General features: G+C 35.3%; 1 protein-coding gene across 1 annotated transcript in view; it reads left to right on the forward strand.

Moving 5' to 3' along the window:
- Positions 1-1,252: 1,252 nt before the first annotated feature.
- LOC150103233 (BTB/POZ domain-containing protein kctd15-like) overlaps positions 1,253-14,690 on the forward strand; it is an 89,087-nt gene continuing 75,649 nt past the window's right edge. Inside the window, exon 1 of the mRNA XM_090398192.1 lies at positions 1,253-1,626. Within this exon, the coding sequence (XP_090254318.1) occupies positions 1,481-1,626 (146 nt within the window). The 5' untranslated portion in view covers positions 1,253-1,480. The remainder of the gene's footprint in view (positions 1,627-14,690) is intronic.

Here is a 14,690-nt window from a genome sequence, read left to right on the forward strand (position 1 = left end):
CGGGCGACGCCCCAGCCGGCATGAAATTTTGTCATGTTGTACCATAATTTTTTATTTTGGTTTAACCAATAAGAATACAATTTGGTCGGCTAAATCCCAAATTGCCAGCCCATCCTCGTTCGTTCAGTATCAAAGTAGATACCCAACAGGGTGCACCACGAGAAGGTGAGGATTGGACATTTGGTCAGAAGCCCTGGTCGGTTCTCCGCATTCCTTTAAAGGCTATGTGGAGGTCTCCTCTCAGTTATACAGCTTTGACCCTTAAGCACCCCTATATATTTATATACATAGTTTAAAATTCTGTTTTCACAAAAATTAAAACCTCAATATATGACTATTCATATGATCAGAAATATTTTTAAAAAAAACGGTAACAAAGTTTAGTTTCTGTTTTTAAAGAGAAAAAAAAAAACAGACAGTGAATATCATAAAGGATGAATGGCCCTTTTTCGATATATAATCCAATGGAGTTCGTTCTGAAGAGGTTTTTGTAACATTAGTGTCTCTAACAGCAGTCCATTATTGCAAAGGAAGCGCGGTGAAAGCAGGAAAAAAAAAACAAAAAAAAAAACATGGTACTTTGGTAAGTAATTACAATTTCATTGCTTCTTATCTGTACAGCGACCATCAGTAATAGCAAAGCACTATTTTAATACGATAGTCAGGTAAATAGTTTGTCATTAGACACGCGGTTAGTTTCACTGCCTGAAAAACTTGTACATTATCAGCGACATAAATTTACTCCTCCTCCTCCTCCTCCGTTGGAGACTCGGTGTGCATTCCTAAGTTGTATGCCTAGCAAACGGCTTTGACAAGAGCTAGCAAACCAAAGTCGAGAGAAAAGAATATATGCGCATGCGTGAATAAACGAAGCTGGAAGTGTGCACTACCAAGGGATGCAGAAGATGCAGGCCACAGAGAGAGAGAGAGAAAGAAAGAGAGAGAGAGAGAGAGAGAGAGAGAGAGAGAGAGAGAGAGAGAGATGTTAACCCCTTCAGTGAAAGGATGCGGTCAAACATGATGAAGTGGGATCTAAAAACTGGCCATATGGAAGCAATCTGCAGGAGCTGGGCGGTGGTGCTATACCGTGCACACGTGCGCCAAGGCTCTGCTGGAGATCTGCCTACAGGAGCACGCCCATCGATCGATTGCATCTCGTGTCCTCAGGCAGTGGCTGATGATACCAGGGCTTTCGCCGGCCTTGGAACCGTCGCTCGTAGCTACGTTTCCGCCATCAAAAAAAAAAAAAGAAAAAAAAAGTTGCTCGAGGGCCCGAGGCCTTGTTGTCTGCCTGGCGCACTGCCTGCCGTATGCAGTCCGCCCCGGCACACTGCCGTCGTGCTACCTCCTTCCCCGCGGCTATGATTAACCCTTACTTCGCCTAGAACGATCCTAAGGAGAGGCCGCCCGCAGCCAAGAGGCCGTAACGGTCTTCCAGTCTGTCAGTCTGTTTCCAGCACTTGCTTGTGCGCCAAATCGTATGGCAGCCCGCGGTGCCGAAGCTCGTCCCGTCCCTACAGCCGTGTCTCCGGCTACGCCGCGTCAGAGTCTCAGTCCCTCCACTGTGGTGGATCCAGCCGTTGCGTCTGCTGCTGCTGCTTATGCCGGTCACTTCTCAATCAGCAGGTAGGACATTCCGATATCTTGTGTAACCAGCTGCCCTCTCCGTCGACACTATTGATTGGTTGAATCTCGCTGACCTTCGTTAGTTGCTTTTGTAAGATGGTTAGGTAAGTGATGGCTTGCGAATGAAAGCGGTGTCTAATTCGGGTAATGTGCACTGGTTGCGGCCAAGAGATCATCTTTAACAAGTATAGTCAGTCAGTCAGTCAGCTGCTCTTTTACTAGAAATGTATCACTTAAGACTGTGCGTCGATGGCGAAACCCTTAAAATGCCACTTCACTCAGTTCTTATTACTGCTATGTTAGTATAAAGTTCTCATAAATATAAAGTATAAATGGCGCGCTGTCGGTTAATAACCCTAAGAGTGAATATTTATGACCTTTAAATACTTGTTGTTTAAGAAATAACGTATTATATTCCAAACCAAAGTAACGTTATCAATCGCTGGTAGACCTAGCAGAAGACGCAACAATGCAAAGACGTTACTGGTGGTATAGGAAATGACGTCATGCTACTAAATCCATATAGTTTTACGATCAACAGGAAAACTCTTGTATTTGACTTATCTACTAATTAACGCTTACAGAATTTTTCATTTCAATATGTAATGAAGAGTACAGGCCTAACGTTTTCGCTCCATCGAATACACGTGATCAATATGATATTTTAAGATGGAAACTGGTGAATCAACGTCGTAAAATTTTCATTATAAATATTTATTAGCGGTTAGTAACTAGAATAGCAGCAATCGTTTCAGTTCTAACTTGCATTTTATCCGAACTGAACACTTCAAATGGAAAGCGAGTAATTTAACTAAGTAAATATTTTAAAAAGAATTCTTTCTCCAAGAGGTTCAATAAGCTGAACATGCTGAAAGCAAGCAGCATTATTTATTTGTGTGTGTGAACACATTAATCATGTTATATTATTTTTTATGCTGTTTTAATGTATTTTTAAAATAAATTAAAAAAAATGCTAAGTTATTCTTTAGGGAGAGAGAATATGAGAAGAATATGATATTTTGCGAGAGTGAGATATATCTAAAACAATGTGATGTCACAAAGAAATCAATGCGTTTACTTGATTTCGAAGCATTTTGAATTTCTGCAGGTTAGAAACAGGGCACCAACTTACCAACTTGTAAAAATGATTAAAACAGTTTTATCTTATGATATCAAAATATGGTATTGCGGACATCGTTATCCATAATTATTGCTTACTTATAAATAAGATATCAATTAAAATAAATTAATATGGGGATTGTATTTGAGTAAATTTGCTATGTTCTTGTTTTTTTGCTTTTTATTTTTAACTTTGTAATATGAAGTAGAATGGGAGATTACCCCTCTTCTGACTTCAAACATCGCTAAGTGTGAAAACTTCTTGCAATATACACATAACGATAATAATTATCATGATGGTTTTATATCTATAGTTCTAACTTATATATTAATCATTACCATTCAGTGATGATCTCGTGTATCTTAACAGAGATGAAAAATTTAACGATTTTTTTAAATTTATTTCTCGCCAAAAAAACTGAAATAATTGTCTATTGCAGCTGCTCTCAAAATTTAATAGTCAGCGAACCCTTATTCTAATTAAATTTTTATCGATCTAAAGTTCTTAAATAAACATATTTGAAGAAGAAAAAATCCACGTTCTAAAGATTCATAAAAACAATATTATTTTTATTTCTAAACGAACGATCATTGATACGTATTTCTCTTTAGAGAAATATCAATAATATCAATATTATTAAATTATTTTAGTTAAAATTTTGATTACAATTTTTAAATAAAAATTCTAAAAACTTTTAATTAATTTTATGAAATTTGAATATAACCTGCAATTTTAGAAATGTATGACTATCATGTAGTCATCATAGCATAATTACAAATTTCCTTGCAAAATAATCAAATCCGATGTGTTCCGGATAATCGCTATCCCTAATTTCAATCATATTACAACTGGGATCTGCAACTTTTTTTTATGAAGACATCAAATTATCATTATAATTAATCGGTGCCTCTATAAAGTTCCTAAACGGAATTGCAGAAAGCTTATGATAGCTTATACAATGATACCATACTTTCCTCATAGTCATTCACTGTCAATGAACTCATCACTTTCTGAGACAATATATTCCACTCACATCTCACCATGAAAAAGAAAAACAACCATATACTGAAAAAAACTCCATTGCATCAAATAATATAGAATCCCTTTATCAACTTATATATCTGTAGTATACCCGTCTTTTCTCTTATTCGCTAACCTATAGAACTTGCACTCCTCTAACACCATATTCAATATTTCAGTCATTATATCATTTGGTTATCCGCTTCTCCCCTGTTTTTTCTTACATCTCTCAGTAGCACAGGCGACAATCGGTGTCCAAAGTCTTAATCCGAGTTCATCTGCAGTCCAGACCCACTAAGATTCAGGCCTTATAAAAAGTAATGACATTTCTTTATTTCTACTCATCAGTGTGCTCAACTTTCTTTGAGATTTTGTCACATTTGCAATATGTCTTTCCCTAAACTTCAACTTCCTGTCTATCACACCAGTTGTCTCACTAATATGATACATAATCTGCAACCTTTTCAATCCAAAGTGAGAAGCATTCCACTTATCAACACCAGTCATTCGCCTCTGTCCACATTACTGTTCTATTCAAGTCATCTTAAAGTGATACGGTGTCAGTCATTTCTTATCGCTTTTGCTAACTTTGCATCTCAGCAAGCGACTATATATCTCCTTTATACAAATTAAATAGCAGTAGACTAAATCAGATGATGATACCCCTGTTTGTCAACGTTTGATTCTTTTTCTTCATACACCAATCTATGTATCTATCAAAGCTAGTTTTACCCATGTCACTAGCTCTCTATCCATTACCCGTCACTCTAGTGATATATTCTATCAAAGGCTTTACAGAGTTCTAATTTCACTGTCTAGTTATCGCATGTATCTTGCTCAGTAATCACTTTATTATAAAATGTAAGCAGATTAGCAAAATAAGATATACTTTTAACAAAGACTGATGTCCCCTATAACATTTCACAAACATATATATGTACACCTTTTAAATCCTGACCCCTAACCGACTTTGTCAAGACTTATGACCACTCCAGAAATACTAACTGCCTATAACGGGAAGCGAGATTAATAATTTATTGCGGGGTGCTTATATCGGAAAACTGTATGGTAAGAAGACAAATCGCTTGCTTTTCCTAGTGCATTTGATATATCAAATGGAAACAATCAACGATAGCCAAAATTTAATTAATTCACAGAAAAATTAATGCAAACCAGAAAGAAAAAAATTGTCAGCATTGCGCTGTCGAATTAAAAAATTCATTGTTACTCCTATGTGTATTTGATATGCAGGTGCAAGGACCATAAATATCAATATCCATCATTAAGTTGTCCACTCTCTTCTTCCCCCTTCCTTCTTCGGTCATCAACCAAAGTAGTTCATAGAAGGAACTTTTTTTTTTTTTTTGTATGTGTGTGTGTGTGTGTGTGTGTGTGTGTGTGTCCTTCGAGGAACTTATTAATCTGGAACACGGTGACAGCTGTATAAAATATCAAACCGGTCCCGCTGTCGTCGAGGGTGCCTATCTCTTAACGGTAGCAACTAAACTTCTGATAAATTTCAGGTTTTTATGGTGTGACTGGCTGGGGTCACTTCTCTTAATGGTTTCCATTATATCTTCCAGTTGTGATTTGTGTTCGCTCTCTTCTGCATAACCTGATGCAGCCAGTGTGCAATGTGCGTCCCTCAGTGGTGCATACTTTAAGACTCATGTGGACTTTGCTGCAACACGTGGAGGATTAAGATAGATTTATTTGAACAGCTAAAAATAGACTAGCGTGTCTAATGCACTTCTGATGCTCCACATCCTTGTACATCTCCTTTCCAATGCAACCCGACTGGTAAAAAGTTGGCATGTTTCAGAGTAATGCTAAACTATGGGAAGGTATGGATTGCCATCCATAAAATACCTAGAAGGGACGGAAATTTCTAGCCTAATTGCGTTTATTATTCTAAGTGCACTGTCACATCGTCCCAAATCAAGCTGCATATTAATGAATTCTTTCGAAGTCACAAATGGAATACATTTAAATTAACACAAATAGTTTTGAGTATTCAGCAATTCGTATTTATCTGAAGTATTCCCAATTGTAACAATTTTTAAGTTCTATCGTGAAATTAAGACAATTTTTTCTGAGATCAGTGGAAATTAGTAGGATAAATTTTAGACAAAAGGAGAAATTCCCTCCTTTGCCTTTTTCCCGGGGTTTTTGTTGAGATTTTTAATTAGAAAAAAATTAAATGTGTAATTGTTTAAATAACACTATTATGTCCTCAATTTTGGTTTTCGCGCTTTATTTTTAAACCCTCTGGTGTTTGATAATTCAATAACTCTCGTCAATCCAATCTACTTGATTCCAATACTTTTTTTTTTGTCTCCCTGTTGTTTTACGAATAGTGCAGTGAGGCCATCAACTCTCTCTCGCAATGGTGCCACTCCTCGTATGTGCTTTTATAAGCTTAAATACCTATCAACATTGATTTTATTCATTTTTTATAATATATCACCGCTTCTTTAATAATCCTCCTCATTATTTTTTTATCTTATTTGTTTTCCTATTGATTCATAATCAACTCAATTTTTCAACTGCATAAATGAAGCACTGAAGCACAAATATCTCTAATTTTCAAAAAACAAATTTCTTTTAATTTATGTTGATTTAGTATATTTATATAGTACTATTCATAAATTGCATAAAATTATGTATGTATTTTTTTAAAGAATTTATATTATTTTCTATTTGTGCATGTATGTTTATTTGCACTGACCATTTACTGCTTCATACAAGCTGATATAAACATTTAATACAGTTTGTCGTGACACACACAGGCACCCTCTCGAAATATCATGTGCCAAAAAATTCTGTGATCAATTTATAATATTCTGAGTTGTGCTTTTTTAATACTCTTGTAATATAGAAAACATCCGTCAATCTCCAGATATTTATTAACAGTTCATCGATAATTTCAATCATCTTACCTTTTTTAATTGTCATTTTAAAATCTCACAATAACTGTGGTTTTCGTATGCCTCAGTTTTCTGATCCTTTAGGAAAGCATGTGTCAATTTATTTCTCTTTTCTGTAAACAGTTTGTAATATTTTGCATATATTAAAAAGTCGTAGAAACTGTGCCTGCATTTGTTGTTTTATTATTATAACTGAGAGCAGCATTTTTTTTTTTTTTTCATGTATGCATGAAGCTTCGTTGTATTGCGAAATAGATGTATGAAGGAGCAACTGCGTGCAACGAAGTATACTGCAAATTTGAAAAGACAACCAGAGAAAACATATGAAATACAACATCAAGTATTCGGAGAAACAATGCAAGTCTTTTCACAATATTTGAGTGATCAAATTTTTGAGTCGACACTTGACCATCTAAATGCAAAAAAGGTTTGGCTGATCAAGAATTTCTTTTCGAAGGGATCATGAATTAGATTATCGAGAGAGCCATTCTCCAATGCTTTTGAGATGAAGTTAGTCGGAAACAGCCTCATGAAGTCTTCCGACACCTGGTTTCTGTACCAAACCATGAAATTGTTATGTTGGGTTGTTTCTGAATTAGGATAATGCAACTAAGTTTATGAAGTCATTGTATTGTTTACTAATCGCAAAGCTATGAAATCCTAAGTGTCCGGGAATTTTTTGATAAATAAAACATTTCTGTGCTTTCCCCAATCCATTCTCGCTAGATTTTGTGAAATGCACTTTTTTTTTTTTTCCCTGGAGAATTCCAGAAGGAGAAACAATTTTCAGGCGGAACTCACATATGTTAACTGAACACCATACAGCAGCCGCAAGCTATTCCCAAACAGGTTACCAGATCTGGATGCGCCGAACAATGGAAGTATTGTACTGTGGAGGATAACTAGTATGTGATTTAATTTCCAAAAAAAAAAAAAAAAAAAAAAGATCTGTTCGAGATTTTGTATTCTTAGAACTTATCTCTGATCATCTTTCGTATCACTCCGACAGTGTTCAAACGCGCAATGGACACATGAGCTTTAAATCTCAAAACACATTTGCAATGCTGTAATTTTCTCGAATTTTTTCAATTCGATAAAAATTATCTATTTACTTATTCTTTTTTGAGCTTGTAAGAATTTCAGGAATAGGGGAAGGGGCATCCTAAGCTCACTGTTTTGTATATTTTATATATGACATTGTATATAATGATAATGATATCAGAAATATAAATCTTAATATCTGAAACTCAGTTTAAGCTTACTATGTAGTTTCTCATTTGATAATTTACTTCAGTGGAAGAAATTATTTATAAATGTATACTTTTGGGAAAGAGAGAGTTCGCAGTTCAAACAAAACAAGTTATGTGCTTAAAAATACGTGCTAAGGCATAAGACTACCTTATCCTAAAATTATGGTTACTAAAACCATTCTGGGCAGGTGTCGTGAGCTTGAGTGCCTGCAAGTATCGCGGTATACTACAAGAAACCCCCCCCCCCCTAAAAAAAAAAAGGCATCTTTTGCAAAGAATCAGCCTTAACGTAACTAAACTTCGCCATTGGCTTGGATAATTGCAACTCGAATTGCTTTCTGTTGTAATGAATATTGTCAGACAAATTATTATATTTCGTTTTTGCAGATACTTGTTCAATAACGGTTTTCATGGATGAATTTTGAAATAGTTTGGTGTTTTCTTTAAAATATGAATATAACACAATCAATTTATAATAAAGCATAAACATAAAATTAAAACAACATAAAACCGATCTCGAACACATTTTGGTAGTAGTTACATGTGCTATCCAGATATAAGCATGAATTTTGATAATTCATGGGCATCACGTTTTCATTCAAAATGGATTTAAGTATCCAGTAGAAATTAATAATAATAATAATTATATTAATTATAATTATATATAATTTTATATATAATAATTATTATTATTATTTATTCTTCTTCTTCTTCTTATTATTATTATTATTATCGAAGATTAAAAAGATTTGTAAAGATAGCAAATGCCAACTGTGCAGAGATAAGAAGAGACAGTGGACCATCTAATTAGTTTGCAGCAAGATTGCCCATATAGACTATAAAGAAAGAGTTCATGAGTGGGAAATATGGTTTCTCAACTTGCAAAACCCCTTGGGAACATAGTTGAAAAAGTTATTGAAAATGAAAATTCCAAGATATTATGGGACTTTAAAATTCAGATAGATAGACATCGTGAACATAATATGCCAGGCATCACTGTAGTCGAACAACATGTGCAGTTTATTGATGTGGTAATACCAGGGGACAGTAGACTAGAAGAAAAAGTGCATGAAAAACTAACCAAGTATAAGGATCTGGAGATTGAAATTCAACGACTTTGGAGTAAGAAAACAACAATTCCAGTTGTCATTGGAGTGCTAGGAGCAATATCAAGATAACTTTTGGGGACATCTCACATTGTATGACGATATCTAGTCGATTCCTAGGCCTTTGGATAAGGCCCGAATGGGACTCATTTGCCAGTCAAAGAGTTCATTATTCTATTTCATGTTTCTTGCTACTCTTTGACTATGAACTCTGTTAAATGAATAAATGGTCGTCGTCATCGTCGTAGAAAGAAAATGTTCAAACAGAAAGCGAGGTTTGCAATTTCCTAGAAACTGTTTCCTTTTTAATTTTTGGTTCTTCCTGCAACAGAACAACAGCATTATGTTGGAGGTTTAATGGTTTTTTTACAACACTCAAAAAGAATTAAAATAGAATTTAATACTTCCTATATTTCGTCCTAGTCACTAAGACATCTACGGGGATTACAAAAAACAATTAATGTAACATGCACACAAAAACTTACAATACTAAGCCCAACCACGTGGGTGACACTAAAGTCCTATCTAGGTGGAGCGCCCTCTAAGGGCGGTAGTAGGTGGCCTGGAATGTAAGGTGGGACCTCTGGTGATGAGTGTTTCCCAAATCTTCGGAAGCTTAATGCAACCGTATTTATTAAGATTTGGTTGGTTTCTGAGAGCTGCTGCTGCTTCTAAGAAAAGTCTCTGTTTCTTGAATTTGCTGTGGTGGAGCATGGTGGTTTTCTTCCATGGCTGACCATGTGTTGGACACCACCCACAGAGTATCATGGAAGAAACCACCATGCTCCACCACAGCAAATTCAAGAAAGAGAGACTTTTCTTAGAAGCAGCAGCAGCTCTCAGAAACCAACCAAATCTTAATAAATACGGCTGCATTAAGCTTCCGAAGATTTGGGAAACACTCATCACCAGAGGTCCCACCTTACATTCCAGGCCACCTACTACCGCCCTTAGAGGGTGCTCCACCTAGATAGGACATTAGTGTCACCCACGTGGTTGGGCTTAGTATTGTAAGTTTTTGTGTGCATGTTACATTAATTGTTTTTTTGTAATCCCCGTAGATGTCCTAGTGACTAGGGCGAAATATAGGAAGTATTAAATTCTATTTTAATTCTTTTTGAGTGTTGTAAAAAATCCATTAAACCTCCAACATAAACATAATGTCCTCACAACACTTAAGCCTCTACACAAGGAGAACAACAGCACTTGTTCAGATCAGAAATAGTTTACAGTTGTCATGTATATTATCTTCCAACCTACATTTGGAATATTTCAACCACAGACAGAGTAGGTAAATTAGAAGGTCGCGAGGAAGATACTGATTATATAAGAGCAAGAAATTATAAATAGCCTAACAACACACAGATCGAAAGCCGAACTGAGAAACTGATCCAAACATTTCATGAGATGTGTAATAAGAACGAGAATATACTCTGGATAAGTCGGCCATATTCTGAGACATTTAAAATCAATCGTTGGAACAACTTATGACATTGAAAAATTAGTGATCTCAATCAAACGAAGCCTAGTAGAGTTCTATCAGCAACATCCAGAGTCTGTCGTTAATTTCGCGTTATGAAACAAAATCACACATGGCTACCTTGCATAAATTATATGGGGGAATATCGAAAGAACAGGACTAGATGCAGTAGGACTAGCAGTAAGGTATCCGAACTGCAGGAAAATTATTTTTATAGAACTCCTAAAAATTAAAACATTAAAATAATTATATATATACTTTTTTTCTTTCTTTTCCAGTGAGGTCTGCTGCAAAACCTCTAAAAATGTGTGACGCGAGGTTAACCTGATTCTCAATATCCTTTAGACAGTCCTAGTTACTGTTTAAATGCGATGGAAGAAGAAAACAAAAAACAAATTTTTGATGGATATGATTCGTGGCGGTGGTACTCATAAGTCCAGACTGTCTCCTACGAACATCATGTAAAAGTGCCGTTGTGCAAAGATCGAAAACATAGATCATAACTGTAGTGATAGAGAGCATTACAGCACGACGATTGCAATAGGAAGGGTGTGCATGTGGGTCTAGTATCTAAACTGTTTTCAATAAAACTTGCGTTCAAGGTGAAGTCTGCTACCAAAAATGTTTTCTATGGTTTTAGCATAGTCACACACGCACACACGAACGGTTGTTCATCAGTACAGTACAGTACATTAGTATCGTGGATGGGTAGAATACTGAAAAGAAAGAAGAAAGTTGTAACATTGGATTTGAAGACCTATATGAGCGATGAAACTGTTTCAAAGGACAGCAGTAAAGGGAATGAACGAAGAGGAAGAAAAATTTGTTCTCTGAGTTTGGAGTTGAAGTGTGAGGGGCATTGAGTAGCCGCTGCATATGCGTTTTTTTAAGATCTAACTTTATTTAGACCTTCAACTGACTCATTACTGGAAGAATCCTATACAACAATGTTGCGGAACCTATGAAAACCAACTAGATGTGTTGAAGCTACAGAAAAAGAATAAAACACTAGATTTGGACATTCGTAATAGTTTTTAGGCAATACATATAAAAAACAAACGGTAGTGTGTGAGAATTTTCAAGGAAGATGGAGAAAAATTATTTTAATAAGTGTGTAATTTGATGTCACAGATGATAGATTTCAGTGACGTAGCGGAAGGATTCGCAATGCGGGAAGGATCAAGAGAAGAGATTACATTTTATATTTCCTCTAGTGGTGGGATTATGCATATTTCCCCTATTGGTGGGATTATGCTAGAAGAAATTGATCAGGCTAGAGATCTTGGAGTGTAAATAGATAGGAAGTTGAAGTTGAGGGGCCATGTAACAAAAATTGCAAATACAACTCAAAAGATAATTGCAATGCTGAAAAACGTTCACATGTAAAGATAAGGATGTCATTTTGCCACTTTACAAGGCCTTGATGACCTCACTTGAATTATTGTGCGCAGGTCTGATCTCCTGGTCTCCATTGTGATTCTGATATAGTGGAGAGAGTGTGCAAAGGAGAGTGTTAAACATGATATCAGGATTGTGGAATACTGATTATGAAGACAGATTGAGAATTTGTAGACTGTAGACACTAGCAAACAGGAGAAAGAGGGGTGATATGATTGCGACTTACAAACTTCTGAAAGGGTCTTACATGATTTCAGTTGATGGAATTTTTCATTTTATGGAGGGTGGGGAAATGACATGACTGCTTCCAAGGATGGCTAGATTTTTCTTCCATAGGTTTCTTCCTAGATTTTTCTTCCCTCGATGAGTCTTTGACTACCTGGTAGTCTCTCTTAATAATAATAATAATAATATTGCAACATGAAACCGTAATCAGTTTATTTCTATCACTTGGTTTGTATGTTTGATTCGCATTTCTCGAAAGAAAAAGAAAACAAAGATTAGCGATAAAGGAATAATACAAAGTACGTGGATTTCTTTGTACTTGTACACAAAGATATTGTTTCCGAAGCTTAAATAGTTTAATGCATATTTAATTTAATACATTTTGAACTAAAGTTAGTAAGGAGTACATACAAATACAACTCAAGTATCTGAACATACAACTCAAGTATACTTAACTGTACAACTACAACGAATATTATTTTACATAATTTGGAAATGCATTTATAATGTATTGCCATTTTCAAAATATTAATAAATATTATTTATTGAATTAGTTAAAACAAAATATTATCCATCTTCCTCATTCATTATGTCTTTAATGATTTTCCATTACTTCACTGGTGGGTTTAAACAAGATTGGAATAAAGTGACAAAAATATATTTAAATCCTATTTTGTGAAATGGCATTATGTGTGTGGGTGGGTGGGTGGGTGGGTGGGTGGGTGTGGGTGTGTCTTAAAAGTGAAGTGAATCAGCGAGATGAGAAAATTTACTAATTAAGCAATCGGCTGCCTTCTGAACGGATTTTAAGAAAGTTTTAAGAGTTCCCCCAAATGTAGGAGGAGCAAGATTCCATGATGGAACGAATTTCCATGGTTTACAGTTAATACTTTTTTTTGTAAGTGAAAAACTGCTTGACGCAAAATAAAAACTTAATTTTTTATGAATGCTGAGGAAGTTACAGATTTTTATTCATGCTATGAAAAGGTTGAGATTAATGCTATTCAAAGAATAGAAATTTGTTCTTATCTAAAGTTAGTGTATTTCTGAATAGAAAAGTTTTGTTTGATTTGGTTTTGTTGTAGTAAGAAATAAGACGATTCAGTATTAGTGAAATTGAAATCGGGAAAAACTTACCTGTGGTGAGTAATATAAAAAATATCGACATTTGCGTTGAAGGAAGATATTTTGAAGCTCACTTATTTGAGAAACGGAATGAGATAAAGAATAGAATGAGTAAGGGAGAAAACAGAACTTTCAAGGTTATTCAAGAATTCTGAAGACAGTCTAATGTCTTACTTTCTGAGGAGAGTGTTGATAATCGTTTATCGATTCTAATGACGATGTGGTTTTCTTTTTATTAGCGCAAGAAATATCTTCACCGGAAATAAACGGCAAGTTCAAAAGACACATATGCACATCTCTTTCAGTGTCACCTGTATCGGTTCGTGTAATTCAGTCTATGCTCTGCTATAGTTTACTGTCAGAATAAATACACAATGATTTTAACAACGAGTAATGATTAAGAGGATTCAAAGATTAAAACGACAAAAAGCAATGTATATAAACAGTAGTAAAGATCATAAAAACCAAGGAAGGAGAACCTAGAAATATGCAAACAAATGGAAAAGGGGGGAAAAAATAAGTAAAATCATTATGGATATTCTGGTCGCAAGTGCTTTTACCTTTTCCCTTCCAAGATATGCAACTCCTTACTCTGAAAAATGCACGATTTAAACATTTGGAAGCAATACTTTCTATATCTTCTTCTTCAGCCCAACTGTCCCTTAGGACAGGTAGAGTTCCTTGATCAAGGATCATGACGAATTAATGCAGCCGGCACGTCACTCCTTTACTGCATCCACTAAGGGCAAGTATTTATGACTAGAACTGTGTTCACAAGGCTGAGATGCCTGTTCTGAGGGATGAAAAGCTAGTTTCCAAATCCCCTACCCCCGTGAAACCGGCTAACTCAAAATTTCATTGAAAAGACCTGATAACAGTTCCTCGGGTTATAGACAGGATTCGAATCCGGGTCTTTCCAACCAAAGGGCTAGTCTATACCGACTGAGCTATGGAGACTCTCAACTCTCTATAACGAGTTTAAAAATTTTTTCAGATGTCCACTTTGAAATATCTCTTCATCACATCATGAAATGAAAAGAAAAAAAAAAAAAAAAAGAGCAATTAACAACTGTTTATTGACTATTAATTGCTACCATTATAAGATAAAACGCAGCAAGCTATTACAAGCTAATACAACAATAACAGCATTAATGAGCATAAACAACATATTACATATGAATTATGTTGTTCCTGGCGATAAACTTGTGCAACTCATGTTCAAATTTTGCAATAAAAATTATCAACCTATGGTATTCGCTACTCCTGGTTGTAAATTTTGGATTTCGTCCACGCGATGATATCAAAGTTTATGTATATTTCCTTGGCTTGTATTATAATGCAGTGGCTAACCAATATAGTTTTCTAGTGTGTTAAGTCAAAATCAATACGGTGATTGATTCCAATTTCTACGAT

Source organism: Typopeltis vanoorti, chromosome 9 (genome assembly GCF_054136105.1).
Source record: "Typopeltis vanoorti isolate ZY-2024b chromosome 9, IOZ_Tvanoo_1.0, whole genome shotgun sequence".
In the NCBI taxonomy this organism is placed as follows: Eukaryota; Metazoa; Arthropoda; class Arachnida; order Uropygi; family Thelyphonidae; genus Typopeltis; species Typopeltis vanoorti.